Here is a 25,382-nt window from a genome sequence, read left to right on the forward strand (position 1 = left end):
CAACCCATTGGGCATTACAGAAACATTATATTGGATTCTGCAGATATATTGGACACTACAAAATTTCTATGAATTGCAAAAAAATCGGTTTTTTATTGAAAATTTTAAGTTAATGGCATAATATAAACGATTTCTTTCGGATGATGTTGTTGTAACAGCCATACATGTTGGGAGTGCTGCTTGAGGGATAGTCCTTGGCCGGATATAAAACTGGGTCGTTCCGGTTACGTAGAACCGAGTGTCGTGGGATGGAGGGCTCATCATCAATGATTGAAACCATCCATTGGTTTACTCAATTTCGACATGGCTCGTACCAGCACAAATGTCTCCGATCATTCTGGTCACCCAATTCAGGAAATTGTCGAGCAAATCCATAGTACGATACTCGACTGAACACGCGCAAACTTGAAGAAGCTGAAAACTTATCACTTAGATCAATTTTATATATCAGTTTTGCATAAATATTTGACATAAAAGCGCCGTTCGTCAGATATGGGACGCATTTTCTTACAATTGCCAAAAAAAGCAATTATTTTGTAATTTCAAAGAAATGTTCTACACTCCGGCTCTGAAAGTATTCGATGCTGGTGGGAGCAGAGGAAGAGGAAGGCCTCCTCTGCGTTGGAAAGATCAGATGGAGGGCTTCGCTGCACTTGGTGTTTCCAACTGCCGTCGATTAACACGAGAAAGAAACGACTGGTGCGCTTTGTTAAACTCGGCCGAAATCGAAGTTCTTTGTGATGTACAATCGAAAATCAAGTAACCGTGGATAAATTGCGGCTGCATCACAACACACGAAGGGACCAAGCAACAGTCAATGCAGTGACAAGACTTCTCGTAGTAAGCCGAGGCTTTCCAAACTGAGCCGAAAAAGACCGAGGTGATCATGTCGGCCAGGACTCATATTATAGTTCTTTAGAAAGTGCGTAATGTCAATCATACTAATTACCGTAAGGATTGTGCGTCATGATGTTGTTCCACAAATTGAGGGACTGACAGTTTTAAGCCGACTCCGAACGTCAAATGTCTTTTATGAGGAACTTTTCCATGGCAGAAATGCACTCAGAGTTTTGCCATTGGCAACGAACGCTATTAGAAAAAACTTGTCCTATCATTTTGCTGTTTCATACACGGAAACTCGAGCCTACGCGCTCCAAAATGGTACTCACGCAGCAACCCATTCAGCTACGACGGCCGACTGTAATTCCGTAGGGAGAGAGGATTGATTTCAGAAGACCACCTGAGGGTAGCGCGCTACCACAACGGCTTCGAAAAAAAAACAAAAAAAATTCACGATACCGGCAAAGTCCTTTAAGGGTTATATACAGTTAGAAGCCTGAAAAAAGCGAATTTTCTAGAATTTTTTCTGAGAAAACTTTTAAATTTATTGATCTAAAAATTCGTACACATATTGTGTTATATTTAAACTGTATTTTAAGACTTAGTATCAGTAAAAATATTTATTTGGAAAGGAGCTACAGCACAGCTGATCTCGGGAGCGCTTCTCAAAAAAGACGTTTTTGCGGTGACCACTATATCTCTGAACTGGATCTTCTGAAATTAAAAAAAACCAAAAAAATTTCGTTAAAGTAAGGTTAAATCTAGCAATTAATCGAAGGAATGAGCAAAATAAATTTTTTCGGCCTTAAATTGTTTATAAAAAAAAAAATGTATCGGTGGGAAAAAATCTCTCCACTAATTACTAAAAAAATATATTTAAGAAGCTCGTGCTTATATTTGAGGCTAATCGGTTTAGCTGTTTTCGAGTAATGTTGGTCACCGACTTTGAAAACACCATTTTGACAAAAAACGCGTTTAAAGAACGGCCTTGTACTTTCAAGCACTCTGAAACGCCTTTTCAAATTTGCGTATAACTTCGAAAATATTCAGCGGAACGATATTAAATTTTCTATGTCTATTCTTTTATATATGTACATTAAGAAAAAAATTAAAAAAATTAATTTTTTCAAAACTCTAACTGTATATAACCCCTTAATAAAATTCACATAAAATTATATTCTCTTGTTCTCTCTCGCTTAAAATGCCAACTCTTCAAAAAATTTCTTATTGCCGTAAACCTAAGAGCGCAAGTTTCCTTCGCAGCGCAGCATCAGCTGCCAACTTCCAATTGCCACAGATTTAACTTAATTTGTCTGTACGGGTAAGTGCCCAAGCAAAATAAATGAAGTGAAAAAATTGTTTGAATTGGGAAAAGGGGCCAAAATAAGTAACAAAAAATAAAAGCAACAAAAACAAGTTGAATACCTCAAAGCAGTAAAATTGTTTTGGCAACTTATCAAGGTAATAAAATCCCGTAAATGGTTACAAGATTGATTTGGCAATGTGTTTATTTTGATTTCATTTTCGCACACGTTACATTCGGGCTACATAGGAGCATAATTTGTGTACACATGCACACCCTTACAAACCTCCACGCTGGAGTTTCTCCCAAGAACATTAAATATTAAGCATGACCGTTAAATGGGGTGGTCATCGATATTGGACAGATCGGCTAACAGCTGCTGCAATAAAATATACTTGCCCGAAGCTCCATAAATACAACTGTGCACTTTTTTATAGACTTGCCAATTTTTTATTACTTAGTTCAGTGCGCGTTGCATATTTTCAACTTAACTTCCATGACAGCAAAAGTACAGTGTTTTCATATTTGCATACATCCATACCTTCCATGGCTTTCCATGGCAATACTGAAGACATCGATAGTTTTAAATATTATCGATAGTGGTCGATGCCCTCGAGCCTATCTAACTGCGGTTTACATGTCAAATTAATTTTTTATTCGATTAAACTGTTAACAACCCTCGTAGATTTATGTAATTTGTTTTTTACGGCAAATGCGCCATTACTTTTTGGCCAGTAAATAGCGATTTTGGAGTTTTTCGTCGCATGGGCATGCTGTTTACCATTCCGTTAGTCGCAATTTCGATGCGATGGCAAACCTCCGAATGCATTTCTGCTTTCAACGATAGCATAAAACTGGAGCTCTGTCAAGTCAAGGAGATTAGTCAAGGAGAAATTTTGCGAATAAATTCGGCGCCACGCCACCGGGTAATTGACAACAAAATCTTGCTCCATGGTATAAAGATTTTTAGAGGTGAGCTCTTTAGCAGACCGTTATTCGGCTCTGAGCGAATTTGACAGAAGCAGCTTATGGGCTAACATCACTTGGGATGTGTTTACAAAAAATCTAAGATTGTGTTGGTGATATCAACACAAAAATCAAACAATGACACTTCGTTACCATCTGAACAACGACTGTTTAGACGAGTCCGTGAGTATGTGTGAAATGATCGTGGAAATTTCGGCTGGTGATAAGATTGTGCTAGTGAGATACGAAAAAAAATCAACACAGCCTTCGCTCAGGTTGCTTCGTTGACTGCTGACTGATTGGACAAGTGTGTGAATATGAGTGAAATGATCGTGCAGAATTCGACTGAATCTCCCAAGTGACGTGGCTGCCGAAGTTCCCCCCTCACTTTTCTTTTTCACCATAGTTAAAGAACAAGCCTGGTAAATCTATTATCCTTCTGCTCGCTCGTTTCACACTTATTTAAACACTCGTCCAATCAGTTATTCTTCAGATGGCATCGAAGTAAAGTGAGCAGACACTATGCAGATTTTTTTCGTATATCACCCAGTTTTTTCGTAAACAGACCACTACCATGACCCCAGTTACGTCAGCCAATTAGCTGATTCACGGTCTGATGTTGGCCACACCTTCTGAATTTTTTTCACCATGGGTCAAATGCATAATAAAGAACATAGGTGACATTAGCGATTTTGGCGATTTTCGTCACATGAAAATTTTGCCTACCATTCGGCTAGTGGCAAGTTCGATGCGATGGCAGATCTCCGAATACATTTCTGCTTCGAAAAAACCATCAAAGGTAGCATAAAACTATAAGTGCATAAATTTTGAAAGTAACATCAGCAACGCACTTGACAAATTGTGGAAGGAGTTCTTTCAAATACATAATAATTTTCTTGCTAATTTTATTTCTTGCCGTTGATCGTTCTCTCTTTGCAAATTTTGTGTTGTGCAAAGAATTTCAAAACATGTAAATAGTTCCATGGGATAATTTTACAGAGAGATACAAGGCCTGACTTAGCATGAATGAAAACTGAATGAATTGGGTCATTCATAGAACTTTACCGACTTTCTCGGGCACAGCCTAATGGAACACATAGAAAACCTATGGAGTTTTCTGACACAGCTGCAGGAACGAGAGGGGTGAGGAGAGCGATGAATAATTTCTCTGCAACTGCCCGCTCTTGCAATAATACGTCTAAATTCTTCCCTTCTTGGATGTCCAGCAGGCCAAGAATCCGCAGTCATCCACAATATTTCGTCGTTTATATGACAGTAGAGGCACCCATGGTGAAAAGATTTTTAGAGGTGTACTACCTAGCACACCGGTATTCGGCCGTCATTCGTTTTGTGCTTCACAAAATTTAGCTTTAGCTTAGTGAATCCAAAGTGCCTTTCAAATTTTTTTTCACCATACTTAACGAGCAAACCTGGTATCTATCATCCTTGGGAATTAGAGCGTGAACGTGAGCCATTGCTAATGATATCACAATGAGCTTATAAGCGCGGAACTTGGGTCCAGGCTAATGGTATCACTATAGCCCTACTAGCGTAAGTGGGCCTTCTCTACCCTTATGGAGAGTGGCTATCACCGCAAACTAATGTAAACTCACTAGAATTAAAATATAAATGACGAAAGCGTTTCAAATGATCACATTGCTTATAAAATGTAACTATGGCAACCAGTTTAGCGTCCCCCAAAAGAATTCTTCAAAGGCTACACAAGTTTTAAATCTGCAGCGCGACGGATTGTAAAAGTTTTTTTACTTTTTCATACTTTCATTCGATGCAACGAAACCATCTTCCGTAGGTTCCTTTACGACACACTGAAATGCATCAATGCAACTTCGAGGTAAACGAGCAAAAACCTTCGAGGTTTTTTTTCCTGACATCCCTACGACAGCCGCATCATCGGTGCAGCATTGCTGAAAAAATCTTAATAAATCTGAAAGATCTAAGTAGATAGATTACAAGGTTTGGCCCGTAGCGAAATTGTGAGAGCAACTTCGGATGCCACATCATCGGGGATTCGGCAGCAGAATTCTGCGCGCTCATTTCACACGTATTCACACACTTGCCATTGCTGCCTAGAGGTAAGCGCTATTAGAAAAAACGTTTCCGTCATTTCATGTTTTATCCCCGCAATGGGTTTCACACTCAGACTCTACCGAATGATAGTCACGCTCAAACCATTCGACACGACTGCCACCAATTTATTTGAAAAATTTTCCTGCATTTTCAATTCATATTTACGGACACCGTGAAATAAAAAGGAATGCATTGATTATACCATATTTATTTAAAATAAAGGGTTTTCCAATAAGAGGTGTTATTTTGATATTCAATCAATGTTTTCGTTGCTTGTGTGGCACGTAGCGCCGTTTCGTTGAAAATAAACGTTGTCCAGATCAATACCATCCAATTCCGACCATAAAAAATCGTTAATCATCTCTCGATAGCGCAATCCATTCACCGTAACTGTTGCTTCAGCTTCATTTTCGAAAAAGTAAGGTCCAATGACTACGCCGGACCATAAACCGCACCAAAGAGTCACACGTTGAGAATAGAGAGGCTTTTCAATAATAACTCTTGGATTTTCTGAGCCCCAGATCCGGCAATTTTGCTTGTGGTGGAAATGGGCCTCATCAGTCAAGATGATTATTCGATGGAATTCCGGATCATTTTCATGCATTTCGACGATCCAATCAGTTGTTGATTATCGGCAGGCTTGAGTTCTTGTGTTAAATGGACTTTATAAGCCTTAAGACCAAAATTTTTATGGAAAATACGGTGTAATGACGTTCGTGAAATGCCCAATTCCAAAGAACGACGAGGAATGGACAAATGTGGGTTTTCTTCAACACTTTCGGCTACAACAGCAATATTTTCGGCTGTTCTTGAGCGACGTGCACGGGTTTTATTCTTGACATCACTAACTTTTCCCAACAGCTCGGATTCTCTCACCAATTTCTGTATTGCAGTCCGACATGATGCTTCAGGATGACCCAAAAATGTTCGAGCTCCCCGAACCGTCTCTGTCAAGATTTCAACGTTTTATAGTGAAATTTAATCATTTCAATGCGTTGTTTAAGCGTGCATCGTTCCATTTTTATTAATGGCGAAGTTTTTACTTGTCAAATATCAAAAAATGACAGTTTCAAAAGTGACATCTACCGAAATAGCGGGCTATTCAAAATAACACCTGTCCAACTCGCGACCACTTTTTACATCAAAATTAATTTCACATCTGTAACGGATTATTTTACAGCTGACCAAAATGATATGCAGCGCTCTCTAGCGAACAATAGTGTCACGACCATCCAAGGGGACATCTAGCGTTAGCAATGCAAAATTAAATCAGAGTTGAGTTTTTACATGACAAACATATTTTCACTGGATTGAAAAACTCTCGTAACTATAAAATGTACAGAACATAAGCAGTTTAATGCGCGCGATTCTGTCTCTCAAAATCTTTAAATTTTTTTTAACATAGCTTTTTACAACGAATTTCAGGTTAAAGTTTCACAAAGCCTATAAAGTTTCAAAATTAAATATTCACTTGCTTAGAACTACCTAGTTTTGATATATACAATTAATTTCAGTTTGAAAAGTACGAATGTTATTTCACTCAATTCGTTTCTTAGAATATTATAATTGCTTTTATTCATTATTTTTACAAGATTTTACGTTGTAAACAAATGCCTACGTTCCCTTGTGGGTAAAGTAGCGTTGTCATGCCAACAAGTCTGTATTTGAGATACTTACACACGTGCGTACACATGCACGTATGTATGTATGTTCGCGCACACTCTGCCGAGTTGTTATCAATTTGACATTACTGCATTCTCATGCTCAGAGAAAGTAGGAATCTCGCTACTTTACCGCACTCCCAAATATTTTCAACTGATTGCTCAGAACCGGCAAACTTTCAGTAGATATGTACATAGATGAAGATATGTGGAAGGGTACTGCGGAGAACAACAAACACTACGTTCTCTGAACCACTCTTGGGAGCGTGTGAATGATTCAAGGTGCGACACACATTTGTATGCGCATACATATGTATACGTGTGCGTGTGTGTATGCTTCCATTCCACATTCAAATACATAGTTACAACCACTCATATACTTTTGCTGTGCACAACGTGCTTTCTTACACGGGCATATTGATTTATTCTTTACACAATTTTGTTTACATCCAACAATTGTTGGCACTTAATCATTTTATTAGGAAGAACTCACTCTGTGACGTAAACACACACTTCCTTCCATGCGCTCAACTCATTTTCATACTTTTTTTTGCATTGTGTATACTCTTTTATTATTTCTTATACAATATATACACATTTATACTTTGCACTTTAATTTATGGGATTTATAGATTTAAAGAACTGCATTGAATTACTATTTGTTTGTTCACATTTGTCACGCTTTCGTATTTGGCATTCCCGCTAGTCACTTAACACATTTTAATAAATTATAAAGAAACGATAAGCAATGAAAGTCAATCGCGCGACTAGAAGCCATCAAAGAAGTGAAAGCGCTTCCACCTGACGTTACTGTGATCTATCGGCAGCTTTGGGTGTCCGTTTGCTACTAAAGGGCATTATTTGGCGCTCTTGTGGAGCCAGCAGCTGTTTTAGCCAGGGTAACCAGGGTACAATTTTTATTAATATACTTTTTATAAGTGTAGAATTTTAAGTTAGAATGTTTTTTAGCAAACATTTTATACACTTTTATTAAAAGTTAATGATTTTTACTAATTATCTACTTTATGCAGAGTGGGCATAAAGTATACTAGAGTGGCAATATCAAGCATCATTTGGTTAATTTTTCGTTCGGCACTTAAAAATTGTATACATTTTTTTTTAATATATTTAACTCTTTCCGGGGCGCTGGTATAAAATTTATACCACTTATTTAAATGTATTTCCGGCATTTTATGCGCATTGGTATAATTCTTTTCCCACTTATACAGGCATATTTAAACTTATATTTTCTAAAAAAAAAATATAACAAGTGTTTGAAAGAGATAAACATATATGTTTTTTACGCGCAAAATGAGTAGAATATTGAAGTATTAAAGTGTTACTCACAATTTATCATATTTTGTAAATAAAAGCACGTGCAACATCGGTTTCCTACAATTTTAATAAAATAAAGTGTTTATGAATTAATTACTCAGCCAATGGAATAAAAATAATCAAAAGACTTTGTGTGGAAAGTGTTTAAAGTTCCTGGTACAAAGAGTATACCACCGCGCGGTATATATACTTAAGCAGGGTGATATATGCAAAATATTTTATATATTGTTATCGAAAGCATACCATCACACGACAATTTTTCAATTTTCACTTCAATTGTAACTCCAGCTGTGGTTGAGCATATAGTATTCCAAACTAATTTGTATGCCCAGCAATCTAGTAAGTCATACATTCCAACAAGTGTATCAGAAATATATGCATTTATTGGAATCAACTTTTTGATGGGAATAAAGCATCAGGCCAGTTATCGAGATTAGCTATATATCCAAAATAATGCCCGTGAAAAGATTTGACTGGACTTTAAGCAATTTGCATTTGAACGACTCTTCTGTAATGCCAAAAAGAGGATCACCATCATTCAACAAACTCTTCAAAGTTCAACCATATTTGGATATGCTGCAAGAACGCTTTAAACGGTGCTTCAATCCTGGCGAGTACCTTGCGTTAGACGAATCAATGATAAGATTCAAAGGTAATTTTTAAGATACGTTGATATTTGTATTCTACAGAAACTGTTTTAATAGGACGATCAACTTTGATCCAGTATATGCCGAAGAAGCCAATAAAAATAGGGTTCAAAACTTGGATGTTGTATGACAGCACCGGTTATGTCCATCGGTTCGAGATATATACGGTGAAAAAGGAGATCTAGTCGAAAAAAAACTTGGAGAACGGTTCGTTCTCGGCTTAACTACTGATTTTGGGGGGAAACACCATAAAGTGTTTTTCGATAATTTTTTCACTTCGTTCAACTTGATTCTTGAACTGAAAAAGCAGTTGATAAATGGATGCGGAACAGTGCGAACCAATCGAAAATTTCTTCCTACCGATATTAGACCTAGTAAGCACTTAAAACGGGGCGACTATGATTCGCAAATTAGTGATTCTGGTATACTCTTTATGAAGTGGATTGACAAAAGAGAGGTTACAGCTTTATCTAACTTTCATGATCCGAGTAAATTTGTAAAGGTACAACAACGCCAAAGCGATGGTTCTGTCAAAGAAATCGAAAAGCCTGAAATAATACACGACTATTACATATATGCACATGAATAACGTTGACAAGTTAGATCAGCTAAAGAAGTACTACGAGCTGAACAAAAAAAGCCGCAAGTGGTGGCACCGAATATTTTTTCACTTTCTTGATATTGCAGTCGTGAATTCTTTTATTATTTCTAAAAGTATAGGGTACCACTTACCCCTTAAGAACTTCAAACTTGATTTGATTTCAATACTATGCAGTTCAGCCTCACCACCTACTCTTGGAACCAAAAATAAAAAGCAAGCTAGAGTCCGCATAAAGAAAAACAAACCGTATGTAGATCCAAGAAAAAAATTAAACCACTAACTGTATGTAATTTGATAATATACATATACGAGTATTTGGATGACACATGATGGACGGCGTTGCGTAGAAAAAAACGTTCAATTTGGCATCCAAAATAATAACAAAATATACCCTTTGAACGGAAATGAAAACCCAACCCAGAGGCTGTCTCTCTGAAATAAATACTTGACACACTTTCGCTAAATATTGAAATTCTAACATCTTTATTGTCTATGTAAATATAAAATTACTTTAATTAAAGTCACGCACAAGCCCATTCGGCTACTGCGGCCGCTTAACTTGAAGAAATTTTAAATTTTTTGATACCAAATCAAAATTGCATTTTAATGCTGATTTTATGTAACTTCGTTGGCAACTCTGCTACGAACCAGTTGCAAAACCGGCAAGTTTATTTGTTTTTGTTGTTTTACATTTTTTGCATTTTTGTTCGTTTTATTTAAAACATCAGTTTGCCTGCGTTTCATTACTTTTTTACACATTTTTTCTGCGGGTATTTTCGCCAGCTAATTGCTAGTGTTGATTGATATTGACAATTCGAAGGGACTTTTTCCTCAATGACATGGGAGAATTCGGTATTTTTCCACAATGTATTATAATTATATTAGCTTAATTTTTACCTCAGCCACAAGCGAAACTCCAAAAATCGTGCCATTGAACTTTGTTCTATTGAATTTCTGAATTAAAAATAAAAGCAAATGAGGTTTAAGCAATGCGAGGTTGAGCAAATACTTAGAAATTCCATACATATTTTTATATACATACACGTATACATACAAATAAATATAAATCAACTAATCGCCAAACCCGTTTTTTACATATTTGCAGTATACTCGTACAGTGAAATGGAGTCACTGCAACAACAAACCAAGCAATGGAGAAATTAAGTATTAAGAAATGAAAATACCATAAAATATTTGCTTTGAACTCTAATTGAGGCTTGAACGTTCGAATAATTGAGAATTTTTCACTTTAACCCATTAGCTACCTCTCAATATGAGAGGTTTACCCCTTTAGTGTAGACATTTCTAAAGGCTCTACAGGAGCATAATTTTTTTTTTTTTGTCCCCATTTATTTTATACATCTGTCCTTTGACATTAAGTATGTTGTTTAACAATTTGGTCAGGATTTATATACATCGCTTAATGGCCAGTGTCAAAAGCGATAAAATTAAAATAAACGAAATAATAGCAATTAAATAATATATATTACAATAATTCAATACAAGTTTCACTTTACATGATTACATTTTACAACTATTTTTAATTATTTTTTTTTTTACATATATCGTTTTTTAGCATTTATCATACTAGGTCGCTTGGACGGGTTCTCTTTAAACGCCTTTTCCCGTTTATTTCCTTTTCAAGAAGTTTGTTAATTTTTGCATTACTGTGTGTGCGTATTTTTTCAAAGTGCCTTGTTGTTATCTTTTTGATTTCTTCGTCTACTCTTGCTATATTAAAAGTCCTGTGGATGTCATCATTTTTTGTGTACCTGTCAGACATGGTCAAAATTCGAAGAATATTTGATTGCTGTCGTTGAATTTTTTCTATATGAGTTTTTTTAGCCGTTCCCCACACCTGTAATCCATATAGCCAGATTGGTTTAATCATAGTTTTGTACACTAATAGCTTGTTTTGTGTAGTGAGCCTGGATTTAGAGCAGACTAACCAATGAAGTTGTCGAAGTTTTTCTTTTATTTGTTTGACCTTTTGCTTTATGTGGTGACTCCAATTTAGTTTGGAGTCCAAGTGAATTCCCAGATATTTAGTAGTTGATTCTATTGTAATTGCTTTATCATTTATTTTAATTGGAACTGCGGTAAAGTTATCAAATCATTCCTTAACTGCGTTTGTGTGTCGCTGCAGTTTTTCAGTAGCGATAATTAAGCTTTTGTCTGACGCTAATAGTATTGTATCGTCTGCGAACGTAGCAATTGAAGAATTACTTTCGTCAGGAGGTGGTATATCTGCGGTGAATAAAACATATAGTAGAGGGCCAAAAACGCTTCCTTGCGGAACTTCAGCAGTTATTTGATGAATACCTGAACATTGATTGTCAAATTTAATATAGAAGTTTCGGTCGGTTAGATAGCTTTTTATGATGAGATAGTAGTCAAAAGGTAGCATTCTTTTTATTTTGTGGAGTAAGCCTTCATGCCACACTTTGTCAAACGCTTTAGCTACGTCCAAAAATACTGCGGCACAGTATCGATTGTTTTCAAGGTCTGATTGGATTTTATTTGTAATTGGATCTGTTGAATAGTCGAATGTTTTTTTCTAAATCCAAATTAATGATCCGGTATTATACGTTTTTCGTCTAGAAGTTGGCTTATCCGATCATGCAGTAATTTTTCAGCAATTTTAGATATTGTCGGTAATAAGCTTATTGGTCTATATGATGACACGGTAGTTGGATCTTTACCCGGTTTTGGCAATGCTATAATCTCTGCCACTTTCCAGAGCTTCGGAAAGTATTGTAAGCGAAACATTGCATTAAAAACGTTTCGCAAGTATATATATGCCTTGGTTGGTAGCTCCGCTATTGCTTTTCCTGTTATCATGTCATATCCGGGAGCTTTTTTTATGTTTTATTCCTTTTTTGATGCAAGCTATTATTTCGTGTGTATTCGTCCTTTTTATTTTTGTAAAATCATAGTGGAAACTGTTTTGGTTGTTGATTTACTTTTCTTCGTCATTTGATAGAACTTTTTCGAAGTAATTTGCCAATGTTTTCGCTTTTTCCTCTTTTGTAACAGCCCATGAATTGTCATATTTTTTTAGTGGTAGTTGATGTTTTATTTGAGTTTTTAATTTTATAGTACATTTCCATAAAGAGTAGTTTGTATCTTGATAGGGAGTAAGATTCTTCAAATAGTTTTCGATTTCTTTGTTATTTCTCTTATTTAAGGTATCCTTAAGAATTTTTGTAGCTAGGTTTAGTTTTCTCTTGTCGTCAGGTGATCTAGTTTTTTGCCATCTTTTTCTTAACTTTCTTTTTTCTATAATTTGCTTTTTAATAGTAATGTCAGTTGTTGGTGTATTTGTTCTATTTGCTTGCTTTGGTGCCGATCTGATCCCTGCTTCTAGTACTACGTCATTAAAATGGATAATGGCATGTTCAATGTCAAGTAGCGTTTTTAATATCACATTTGGTATAAGTTGATCGTCAATATGGTGGCCGAATTTTTCCCAGTTGGTTCTGTCATTAAGTATGCGAAAAGATGTATCTATAGATTTTATGTGACTTACATATTCAAGTAATATCGGCGAGTGGTCAGAAGAAAGTTCATAGCACGACTGAATTGTCAATTGGTTATGGCTTATGTTTTTGGTTATGCAGAAATCGATCAAGTCTGGAATTTTCTTTACGTCAGTTGGCCAATAGGTAGGTTCTCCGGTACTTATAAATCTGCAATTGTTTTTATTAATTGCGTTAATAAGAATACGCCCCTTTTTGTTGGTGAGTCTTGAGCTCCAATCAATGTGTTTTGCATTGAGATCTCCAGCTGCAATAAATCTATTGTTAAGCGTCTTTATGTATTTGTCATATTGATCCGAGTTTATTATGTGTCTAGGTGGACAGTATATGGAGGAGATAGATACTGGTCCATTTTTGTCATAGATTTGTACTGTCGTGGATTGAAGATAAGGCGTCGAATATTGGAGTTGTTCATTGCGCGTTATGCTTGATTTAATAATTATAGCAGTCCCTCCGTGGGCTCTTCCATCAAGATGGTTTGTCACATACACTTTGTATTTAGGAAATTTCAGAAGACTTTTATCAGGGAAGTGTGTTTCTGCAATCAATGCTATGTCAATATCTTTTTCTACTAAAAATTGTTTCAGTTCTAAATAGTGCTGTGTTAGTCCATTTGCATTCCAAATTAGAATTTTAATTTTTTCACTTTTGTCCATTCATATTCTTTAAAAGCATTGTAATTATATTTATCATATTTGTCATTTGGTTGACTAGGGATTTCACCATGGCTTTAAGCTCTTCAATATCATTGTTTTTTTCAGATCTGTTAATCAGTTCCTGCTCTGCTTTATGTTCCCTTGAAGAAGATGCTACGTCAGCATAGCTTACTCCGGGAATTATGTTTGTTACGGCTGTTGTTATTGGTGTATTATTTTTATTTGTATTTAAAGGAGCATAATGCTCTAGAATATTATTCCTCACCCAATTTCACTAGAGATTTTCTCAGGAAAAATCTGCATAAAAACAACGTACTCGTAAAAGCCTGCAGAGAGTAAATAGTTCCCCATGGCAAAAATAATTGAGAAGGTGAGGCCAATACCAAACCGTTTACTTAGGTTTCAGCGAATTTGACAGAATCAACTGATAGGCTGACGTAACTGGGTCACGAAACGGTTTGTTTACGAAAAAACTAGGATTGTGTTGGTGATATATGAAAAAAATCAACCAATGACACTCCGTTGACGTCTGAACAACGACTGATTGGACGAATGTGTGAATACAGGTGAAATGATCGTGCAGAATTCGGAAATTCGGAATTCGGAAAAATTTGTTTCACCATACCTAACGAGCAAACCTGGTATCTATCATCCTTGATAGCAACCGAAGTACCTCTCATAATTTCCATCACCATAATTTTTTTCTTCACCATGTAAACCTATCATCATTTCCCCTTAAGATATGCAGCACTTTTTATTATCATATTTCTTTAGGGGGCGTCCATAAATTACGTGAGATGTTTAAGGGGGGGCGGCGGTTGGTCGAGTCAAATCTCATCTAATTTTACGTTGGAGAGAGGGGGGGTCTCGGCAAATATCACGCAATTTTTTTTCTGATTGAAACAAAAAAATTGTACATGCTTAAGATTTAATCTCAAGCGTAATCGTAGCATGATTAAGATCATTCACTAATTCGTTCGAAAGAAAATAATTTCATTCATACTTCGACGTTATACATTACTGCTGTCAAACCACCATATTTGTTTTATACCAAATAGCTCAATTTAATCTGAATTTGCGGTACAGTGTAGCCCGTCGGTTGTTTTCGCGCCACTATGAGCCGAACGCCCTATCACTCAGGTTGACGTTTGACAATTCCGGACTTTAAAGAACATGACGGAAAATCATTTGCTCCATTTCTAATACGCGTACCGATTGAACCGCTGAATGCCTTCATCAGCACGCCTATTGATCTCTATTGCCCAAGTATACGTGATGATTTAGAGAAAATATGCTACAGTACATGCGGTATTTACTTCGCATCTATCACAAGAGCTGCAGAGCACAGGCGAGCAGCTCACATTGCACCAGCTAAGCAAGCGCGTATGTTCCGCAAAGTGCGACCCTCACGGATTGTCACAAGACGAGCTAATGAGTTACTGTGCGCAAGCGTCAACGGCTTAGAGTGGCTAGATTAGAACGAAGCTGAAGGAGCACATGATTTTACTGAAAATCATATGGACATGTTGGTCCCAATAGTCTCTCTTGAAACTGCGCATGATTCTCCATGGACTGAATTAGAGTAGATATTCTTTTTTTAATCGCAGTAGTTACGATTTAAGTCTTCTACGAGTATTGTTAAATTTTTATTACACTTATAACTCTCAGCAATATTGATTACTAGTCTTAACTAGTCGTAAATAAAAGCACGAAGCAACTTTTTTTCTTTTTACAATAACAATCCAACGCGTTTACATAAGAAAAATTTTGAAAAATCTCACGTGAGATTGGGGGATGGGGGAGGGGGTTGAATAAAATCTCACGACATCTCACCAGGGGGGGAGGGAGGGTCAGAAAATTGAAAAAAACACCTCACGTAATTTATGGACGCCCCCTTACTAAATTAGTTGTGAATGCAAGCTGCTGCGTATGTCGGCAATTCCATTTTTAGTACCTTAGAAAAGGCTTTCTTGTTGTCCAATACTTGCTCAGAATTTTCTTGGAGTCCAATTTTGCATAAGTGCCTGGCTATAAGCAATAAATATCTTTAGATAAATATAAAGGGTTTTCCAATAACAGATGTTATCTATCGCTATCAAGAGATGATTAACAATTTTTATAGTCGGAATTGGATGGTATTGATCTGGACAACATTTATTTTTAACAAGACGACACTACGTGCCACACAAGCAACGAAACCATTGATCTTTGACGTGAAAAGTGTCCGGACCGTGTTATCTCTCGGTGATCACAATTGTGATTTAACACCTCGTGACTTTTTTCTTTGGGGCCACGTGAAAGAGAAGATCTTCGCCAACAGCCCAGGGTCTATTCAAGACCTCAAAGATGGAATTCGTGAGGCTATCAAGGACATAGGGCAGCCATTTTGTAATTCGGTTATGGGAAATTTCATGAAAAGGATATTGTCCTGTAAGCGGGGTCTTGATGGTCATTTGCCTTATGTTATTTTCCACTTTTCATTTTAACGGCATAGCTTCCTCTTTATAATGAAATAAACATCCGATCATTTATATTAAAAAATAACATTTTTCTTTGAATATCAAAATAACACCTCTTATTGGAAACCCCTGTATTTCTCTTGAAAAATTAGCAGTTGGTAATGAAATGGCGTATTGTAGTTTTAAAAAGTTTTATTTTAAATTTTTGTTATTGTTTTATTTAAATAAAAACTTTTTCGTTTATAAATGTAAGTCTGCATATATCTTTTCGACGATTCAGGGTTAGAGTTGTCACTATCGCAATCATCGCTGTCATCAGAATCTGAATCGCACAGAGTATCCAATCGTGGTTCTGCTGTTCTTTCTAAATGTTCTTCGTTATCAGAATTAGATTCGCCTAAGAAACTTGTTTACTGCAGCACAAGTTTCTACAAAAAGTGCAATTGCTCCACAAGAGAAGTAAGCAACTGTATTCGCTCCGATCTAGATCATCGGCATCACGTTACCTTCCATACTTTGGAGCCCACGAAAGTCAACAAACCTTTAAATCTATGAGATAACTATGAGACAAACTCTCAACACAAGCCTGAGCTGCACACAGCTTACACCATGTGAGATCTCCGAGTAAACCTCCACAACTCCACAGTTCATTTTAAAGCCATCCATTAGGATTGATACAAAGGAGAGTTTGGAAAAAGTAAGTCTTTCATTTCTTTCTTTTCAAACACATGAGCCTAAGCTTTAATAAAAACTAAAAAAAGAAAATTTATTCCCTTCCACAGAATGCGCTGATCTGTAGGTGGAATGTTAGAGATCACTTTGAAGCTTTCCGTTTGATATGACCTCCAGCGATCGCATCGCATACCTACCATAGTGCTCTGCCCCTAAAACACGAACTATAAGAATAATTGGAACGAGCCCCACCTTATATTTATAATTATGCCATAAGATCGGAGCGCGAAACTCAACCCCTTCTTGCAAGATTAAATATAATAAAATCGTAGTCTTCTTTAACACCTATTGACTACTTACGTGTCCAGTTCAACTCCATCGTCACAATGAAACCCGCTTGTAAAATATTTGGCAAGGAGATCTTTGAAATGAGAGAGAAAGCGACTGACCATCTAACGTAAGAGATTCCGAAATGTTCTTTATTGCTAAACAAAGGTAGTTCAAACTCTCTGGGAATCCTGGCTTTAAAACTATTACGTTTTCCTGATTTGGGTACCATGAAGGTCACGAACGAAACGAAAAGGCAGAATTGTATGCTAAAAAAGGGTGAAAGGGCCATTTATGGGACCAACCCCATTTTTCGTCTGAAAGGAGACCATCTCACAAAGAACATGGTAGCATTTATAGGCAGTTAACACCGCATTTCTCTGAACTTCGGTCGCGCGGACAATCTTTCCAAATAGGCAGGATTGGATAGAGGGGAAAATCTGCACCGAAGCTTGCACCTCTGTCTTCACTGACGGCTCAAAGATGGCTCCCGATTCCATTTTCTCTAAATTAGCCAAAATATCTATTTCCTTAAAGCCGCCGAGCACTGTTAGTGTTTTTCAAGCAGAAGTCTTTGCGATCCTGCAGGCACGCAAAATGCTTAGGGAACGCGGGAGCGAGGGAGATATTAAGTCAAGTCACGATTAAGGCTTAGATAACGTCATGGGGCAGATCGAATTTTGCCAACTCCTGTAAGGAAAACTTCAAATCTCTTGGATGTGCATGTAGCATTTCTCTGGTCTGGGTTCCAGGAAAAAGGAACATGGAAGGAAATGAAACTTCTGATGGGCTCGCCAGAAAGTGGTCGACTTAATTGATCTCATAGATGTCCTGCCCGTTCATTGGCATCCCCCTAACTGTTGTTAAAGGGGAATTGCACGACTTATTTCTCAAAAAAGCGCAGTACAGATGAAGCTCCACTTCTTTGTACGCTATTTCAAAAACCCTGGTAACTTAGCATATAGACTCAGAACTCAGAAAGTCCTGGGGACTCCACGTTATTCAATTTCCAAACTCGTTGTTGTGTTTATCGGTTATTGAACGTTCGGCACACACTTAGGAAAGCAATGATTATCTTTTAATCCACATTGCAGAAGCTGCGGGTAGCTTTCAGAGAAGAAGATTGTTGAGCACTTTCTCTGTAAATCAGCGGCTTTGGCTGTTAGACCGTCAAGGTCGCTGGATGCTCTTTCTTCGACAGCTCAGGGCAGTGCTCAAACCTAAATCCCATCTATCTTCTCCATTACAGCTGTAGCTCTAGCTGCGTCTTGATGTTGTTCCACAAATGGAAGGACCTATAGTTTTAAGCCGACTCCTAATGGCAGATATTTTTTATGAGGAGCTTTTTCATAGCTGAAATACACTCGGAGGTTTGAAATTACCTGCCGAGGAGAGCCGCTACTGGAAAAACCTTTCTCTATCAATTTACTGTTTCAAGCTCGGAGACTCGATCCTACGCACTGCCGAATGGTAGTTACGCACCAACCCATTCACCTTCTTACCTACGTAATATTTCCTTCCACAATAAGGCTTTATAGTCTCTACTACTGAGCTCCCTTCCAATGTTCGGGCAGAAGAACAATTTTAGGCTTAAGTTAATTAAGATCTAAATAAAAAAGTGAGCATCGCAATTTTACATTATCAAATACGTGTATTACCTGGTAAATATTATAATTTATGCATTACATACAAACTAATATGGTTTTTTTTTGTCAGGGTAATAAATATCGAAACTATGTAAATAGGCGACGCACATAAAAAAATTATGTAGACTAGTGATTCGTAACAATGTTTAAATTAGATTAAAAACAAAAAACGTTTAGAACTAAATCAACATCTACAGTTAAAATATATCAATCCACTTAGTGACACACTAGTCACGCGTGTGATCACGAATCCAATCCAAATATTGCGAAACTCTTGTATAGACGCCAGGATAGCCAGGCTCTCCGCATTTGTTGCCGAACGACACCACGCCGAGTTGCACCCAGCGCGAGTCAAAGCGCATCATAAGTGGTCCGCCAGAGTCGCCCTGAGAAAGCAGTTTACTTTAGTATAAAAATAAGCAAAAAATATAGAAAAATGTTACCTGGCACGCATCCACGCCACCATCCGAGTAGCCGGCGCACACAAAGTTCTCATTGATGGGTTGGAAGTAGGAACGATCGCAGTCCTCATTCCGCCAAATCGGCAATTCAGCTTGGCGCTGTGTTGTCGACTCTTTGCCACCATAGTAGGTGGTGCCCCAACCAACTACAGTCGCACGACGCCCAGGCAGACGTTCCTTAGGCGGCGCACGTCCCGCACGCGGCAAACAAACTGGGATGACATATTTGGACTTACGCACCGGCTTGTCCAGCACCAAAATGGCGATGTCGTTATAGAAGCCAATACGTGAGAAACTGTGCAATGAAAGGAGTGTTTGAGTTACAGAACCAATCCACTATCTAAAAGATCTACATACCGCTCATGTGCGCGCACTTCTTTCACGGTAAAGGTGACCGGTGCGGAGGGCTCAGCATCGGTGGATAAATCAATATCGCCCAGACGCACAGTGAATTGACGCGCCGCAAAGCTGTAAGAGAAGATAAGTGGTCAAAATTTAGTTTAATAAAAAATGTTAGCCTTTTTACTTACGGTTTTTGTCGTGAGTCCCTCGTGCAATGCGCTGCAGTTAGAATATACTTCGTGCCAATAAGCGAGCCGCCACACCAGAACTCGGTACGTTTGGGACCATGCAAGAAGATCGCCGCCATCCATGGCCATTGGCCATTCGGTGCTTCAACTCCGCCCACAATACGTCCTGCCGAATATTCCTGCTGTCCGCACTCTTCCGGATCAACTATGTTATTGTTGCCTATGAGTTCCAATTCATTGCCCAACGGGTTCGGTGTGGTCGTGGTTGTTGTTGTTGTCGAGGGTTTAAGCTGTGGTATCAACACCAAGCTCGGTGAGGAGGCTGGGCGTTGTGTAGTTGGTCGCTTCGTTGTGAGCGCCACAGTCGGCGCTTTCGTGGTCAGCCTGAGCGGTCGCTGTGTTGTAAGCACTGTTGAAGACTCTGCTAATGGACAACAGACACCTGGCACGAATAAGCTCTTAAAGCAGAGCGACTCGCGCAGACTACTCAAATTCAGCAGCAAAGCTGGACAGCTGCTCAAATCTTCGCAACGACCCAGACGTCCGCTAGGTGTTTTGCAATAGTTCTCCACATCTTTCCCAGAAATATCCTCAGTAGTGGTTGTAATCTGATCAATGCGATCATTTGCGATGTGGCTGGTTGTTGGCAGCGTCGTGGTGGTGGGTCTTAAGGTGGTTGGTGGTTTGTTTAACTGTTGGGATTGTCCGGTTGCACTGCCATTGGCTGGGTTGGTTGCCGCGGGTTTCTTCACCTTATTGCGGTTCTTCTTCTTCTTTTTCTTCTTCTTTGTCTCCTTGGTTTCGACAAACATCGGCTTAGCAGGCGTTCCGTTTTCACCCACACGCTTGTCGGCCATCAACAAACCGGTCAATTTTTGCTCTGTGATTAGATTACTTTGATTAAGCAGTGGCGCGAGAATTTTCGCTGTTGGGCTTATATCATTGAACTTTCTAGATGGCGTTGCGGTCGTTGTTGCAATAGTCGTAGCGCTTGTAGTACTTAGAATGCCAGCAGTGGTCGATTCAACACCACTAGCACTAACTTCATTCGCCGCTGGTGCCTCATATGAATCCGGTTTCGAGTCATGACCACCGCGCGTTATGTCCACCAACAGATGGCCCATTGTGTTGAGAGCACCCAAAGTTTCCGAAATGCGATTGAAAGCCGATTGTGACAACAAACGTGGCACTGACTCATCACTACTGCTATCTGTGCTGCTCTCCTCACCGCTGTCATCATAGTACTCGTCGCCATCATCATCATCCTCATATTCAGAATTTGTATCTCGACTTTCAGATTCTGAATCGGAATCAGAGTCGGAATATGTTGACTCATTGCTAATCTTCAGGCGATTTGTCTGATTCCATTTGTTAGTCTCCACTCGTCCAACTCGTCGAACATTCTCACCCTTTGCGGGGGCTCGTGAGAATGGTGAGTCCGATTGCGACTGAAAAAAAGACGCTGCCTTAAAAGTAGATATGAATCCAAACTTTATGCTTAACTAAATAAACCGATGCTCTGTTCAGTTTGAAACATCTTAACTTACATTGGTCGTTGGTCAAGTGTCTCGGCTCGTAGTCGTCATCTGAATCCGAGCTGGTTGCTTGTACCAGCCCTTGCGACAGGAAAATTACAGAGAGCGCTGAAAATGGAGCAAGAGAAATGTATTATAAATATGGTGGTAGAATTTACTAATGAAGAAAGTACTATTTATAACAAATATGCTGGGATGCTGAAAATGATATTATTCGAACCCTAAGAATTTTTCCGATTTTATTGAAACTAACCGGAAAAATTAAGGATTGCCGTATTTGATGATGTGCTAAAGCTTTGCCTATTTCCCAATCAATACTAAAGGTTTTTATATCCTCTTAGACCCACCGAACCACCCAACAAGGCCTGGACAAAATATCGGCTTGTGTACTAAAAAAATAAACTCATGACGCTTTCAAACAGCATTTTTTTACAGAATTGTATTCAGATTATGCCGAAACACATGAGTTGCCCACTTTTGTATAATAAAATTATTTATTTATATTTACTTAATCCAAGAATTAACAATCTTACAGACTACGAATAGCAAAGAAAAACTTAAAACTAAAAACGTAATAAATTCGAAAGCTTGAAAAAAGGTACCCTTGAAACAGAAAAGTCAAGGAAGACGGCATAACTAATAGCACTAAATTCACAATTCACGATAAATAGGTCGAGCGATTGGAGCATTAGAGAAATAGTTAATTCTCACGTAATCCTCATCCATGTATACACAGATGGCTCAAAACTCGAGCGCAGGTGGGTGGAGGTGTATACTCCGAGCATCTGGGGATCTCCTTCAGTTTTCGGCTCCCCGACTACTGTAGTGTCTTTCAGGCTGAACTGATGGCAATAATGAAAGCCGCGACACTGGTACAGTGTGATGCGATATCTGGAAATGACTTCTACATTTTCACTGACAGTCAGGCGGCGATAAAATCCCTCGCAAAACAGTCGACAACCTCAGAGGTAGCCATGAAATGCCGCACATCTCTTAAAGAGATGCCTGAGTCATTTCGCTTAAGGATAATATGGACGCCTGGCCATTGCGACACTAAGGGTAACTGCGGGACCGATGAACTAGCGACGAGGACCGAGGAAATAGACAATAACATAGGCATATCCTTACAAATATGTAAGCTACTTATCTTTGAAGAAATCGTAAGAAAAGCAAACGAAAGATGGCGTAATGAAGCCACCTGCAAAATCGCCCGGCAACTGTGGCCGACTCTCAATGCTAAACGCACAGAATCTTCGCTAAGCCAAAATAAACACAGCCTTCGCAGACTGATTTCAGTCATAACAAATTGGAAGATCACAGTTCTGCAGAAATAGGAGGTATTCTAAAATTTTTGAAAAGCACACACTGGTTTTTGGAGAATTAAGGAAAGCTCCCCACGCGGCATCACAATGGGCTATGAGCCTGAGTGTGTCCCACAGGACAACCGTTTCAACCTAACCTAACCTAACCTAATCCCCATAGAACGGAAGTAAGCTACGAAAAGTAAGATCGCCTGAAAAGTGAAAAAATTGAATAGTGAATATTCATATCTAAAATATAACAACAGTAAGTACAAAAAATATACATATCTTTTGAATTTGTTACGTGGATTATCCTTTTTTTCAATTTAACCAGTTTTTTTTAGAAAATGGGCCGAAAGTCGGATTTGACATCGGGACAAAAGCAAAAAATTGCAGTTCTTTTGAAAGCCAAGAACCTGAACTATGCAGACATAGCAAAAACCGTTGGCGTCTGTGGTAATTGTTGCCAAAAAGTGGAAATATGCCAACAACGTTTTAGCGGTAACTTCAAACAATCGCCAAAATTGTCGCCGAGAACGCATCACCTCAACCCGGCAGGATCGCAAAATCGTCCAAACAGTTCTCTGGAACAGAAATGCTTCAAGTCGGATGATTTTAGGAGAGGAATCTGGAGTAAATATTTCGGGAAGAACGTTACAACGACGCCTATACGAAAATGAACTTTTTTACAGACGCCCAGAGAAAAACCAAAACTGACACCGTGTATGCGAAATCGGCGGAAACTTTGGGCACAACTTCACAGAGACTTCGACGCGAAATATTGGAAAAAAATAAGTTAAAAAAAAATATTTTTTCCTTTGTCAAATAGCACTTTTTTGCTGTTTTGTTTTTCTTCTTACAGATCGTCTTCAGCGATGAGTGCCGATTGGAAGCGGTCACAAAAACAGCAAATTTTGTTCGCAGAAGAGCTGGAGAACGATATTCTCAAGATTGTGTGCTTCCAAGGGTCAAACACCCCCCAGAGTTGTGGTTTGGAGCTGTATAATCTCAGAGGGATCAGGTTTCCCACAATTTGTTGAGGGAACAATGCCCTGTGTCCAGTAAGTGGACGTGCTGGAAAACGTTTTGCCGCCATATTTAGAAACCCTGAAGTGTCCGAGAGACGAATACACCTTTATGCAAGATGGAGCTCCTGTCACACATCCAGGATGAGCATGAATTGTCTGAATTCAATTGAAATAATGGTTTTGCCATGGCCTGGCAATTCACTGGACCTTAACCCCATCGAAATTTGTTGGACATACCTCAAATCGGCAGTATACCAGCGGAATAATACCAAGGAAAACATCAAAGATGTGTAGTATAATGACCAAAATCTTAAGGTGAAGATAACACAGTGCGTAGTCAGTATGCCTCAACGAATTGCGGCCGCCTTAACAGCAAGGGGAGGAGCCATAAATATTTTTAATGCAAAAATGTCAAGAAGCTTTTAATAAAAACAAATATGTAAACTTTTTTAAATGCTTTAAAGCCGTTTGCTTTTTATTCGCTCTCAAAGCCACAAATATATCATTTTTATCATCGGTCATAATTCAAGGGCCAGGTACTGTATATACACCTGTGCTCACATAGTTGAGACACTTCGAAACTCTAAATTTTTTCGTTCTAAATTTTTTTCGTTATTTAATTATTATAAAAATTTATGTAGTTTAAAATACTGTATTATGGAACAAAAACCTTTGTAGGAAATTTGCGAAAATTTCAAAAATTTCAAAAAATGATCATCAAAATTCTTAACTTTCTAATCGGCATCTTTAGAAAGCTTCTGAGTATGTAACTTTATACATAGTACATTAAATTTTAGTACAATAAAGTGAAAGTTTAGAGTCGCTCAAATGACGCGCTGATTTTTGCCAACTTTTTTTTTGTAAGCAATGTTGACAATTTTCCTCCATATCAAAAACTTCTAAACGCATGCTATGAGGCAAGGCGAATCTATTAAAGGTGGTGTTGGTAAATCAGCTGATATGCTTTTTTTTTCTTTCGCTGTGTCCATGTGGCTGTCAGCACAGAATAAAACAAGGCGAATTAATTTTTTGTTTTCTACTTTTCCAATACTTTGCCGTGACAATCAAACATACAAAAGATTGTTGTTGGTCTAGTGCCACCACCTTTGTTAAATGCGCTTTGCTATGAGAAAAAATTCAAAATTTTCTAAAACTTCAGATTACAAATTATAATTTTTTTTAATTTGTTAAAATATTTTGAAATTTGCACTGAGGTTGACACTTCGTTTATAAAGTTTTTGTTACAAAATGAGCTGTAATTTAATCAAAAAAAAATATGACGAATATTGTAAAAAGATGAAGTGACTTAATTATGTGGGCGCAAGTGTGTATTAAAAACACAGATAAATAAAATATATCAAAAATTAGTTTTTTTTTAATTCGTTTTCTTTTTCAGAGAAGAAGATACCAAAGCACATGTGCTAAATATGTCGATCGGCAATCCGAGCTCTTGTTTACAAACGATTTTTAGCAGCCATTTTTTGCGCATTGCTTTTGCATAATTTTTTGCTCACTTCGTAATTTAAACACTTAATAAATGCAACTTAAAGTAATAAAAATATTTATGTAGGTTAGTTATAAAAAAATGGATTTTTAAACACGCGAAATGTTGGTCAAACTTTAATGGTTCATTGATTACTCACAGCAGTGGCATCATAAAGTAGTGAAACGGAAAGAAAAATAATAAAAAAGATGGGATTGGTGTTAAGTACGGGTGAACTCCGCGGAAGTCATGTAAAGTTGTTTGGGTTTCTTTAATTATTTATTTTTTTTTTGTTTATTTATTG

At 37.9% G+C, this 25,382-nt stretch overlaps 2 protein-coding genes across 4 annotated transcripts in view; both read right to left on the reverse strand.

Moving 5' to 3' along the window:
• LOC128867954 (nicotinamidase) overlaps positions 1-7,692 on the reverse strand; it is a 76,172-nt gene extending 68,480 nt beyond the window's left edge. Inside the window, exon 1 of one of the 3 annotated variants that reach the window (XM_054109621.1) lies at positions 7,515-7,692. The gene's annotated coding sequence lies outside the window, so the exon portion shown is untranslated. Of the gene's footprint in view, positions 1-7,351 lie in introns of all 3 variants that reach the window. The other 2 variants (XM_054109606.1, XM_054109597.1) reach the window with 2 other exon arrangements.
• Positions 7,693-18,117: 10,425 nt separating this feature from the next.
• LOC128856381 (uncharacterized) lies at positions 18,118-25,073 on the reverse strand. Its single transcript, XM_054091712.1, has 6 exons — positions 25,058-25,073; positions 21,279-21,374; positions 19,732-21,193; positions 19,559-19,669; positions 19,184-19,496; positions 18,118-19,126 (listed from the first exon to the last, which is right to left on the reverse strand). Exons 1-6 carry the CDS (start codon positions 25,071-25,073, stop codon positions 18,968-18,970), a joined length of 2,157 nt encoding a protein of 718 aa, XP_053947687.1. The 3' UTR covers positions 18,118-18,967.
• Positions 25,074-25,382: the final 309 nt, after the last annotated feature.

Source organism: Anastrepha ludens, chromosome 2, assembly GCF_028408465.1.
Source record: "Anastrepha ludens isolate Willacy chromosome 2, idAnaLude1.1, whole genome shotgun sequence".
Classification (NCBI taxonomy): Eukaryota; Metazoa; Arthropoda; class Insecta; order Diptera; family Tephritidae; genus Anastrepha; species Anastrepha ludens.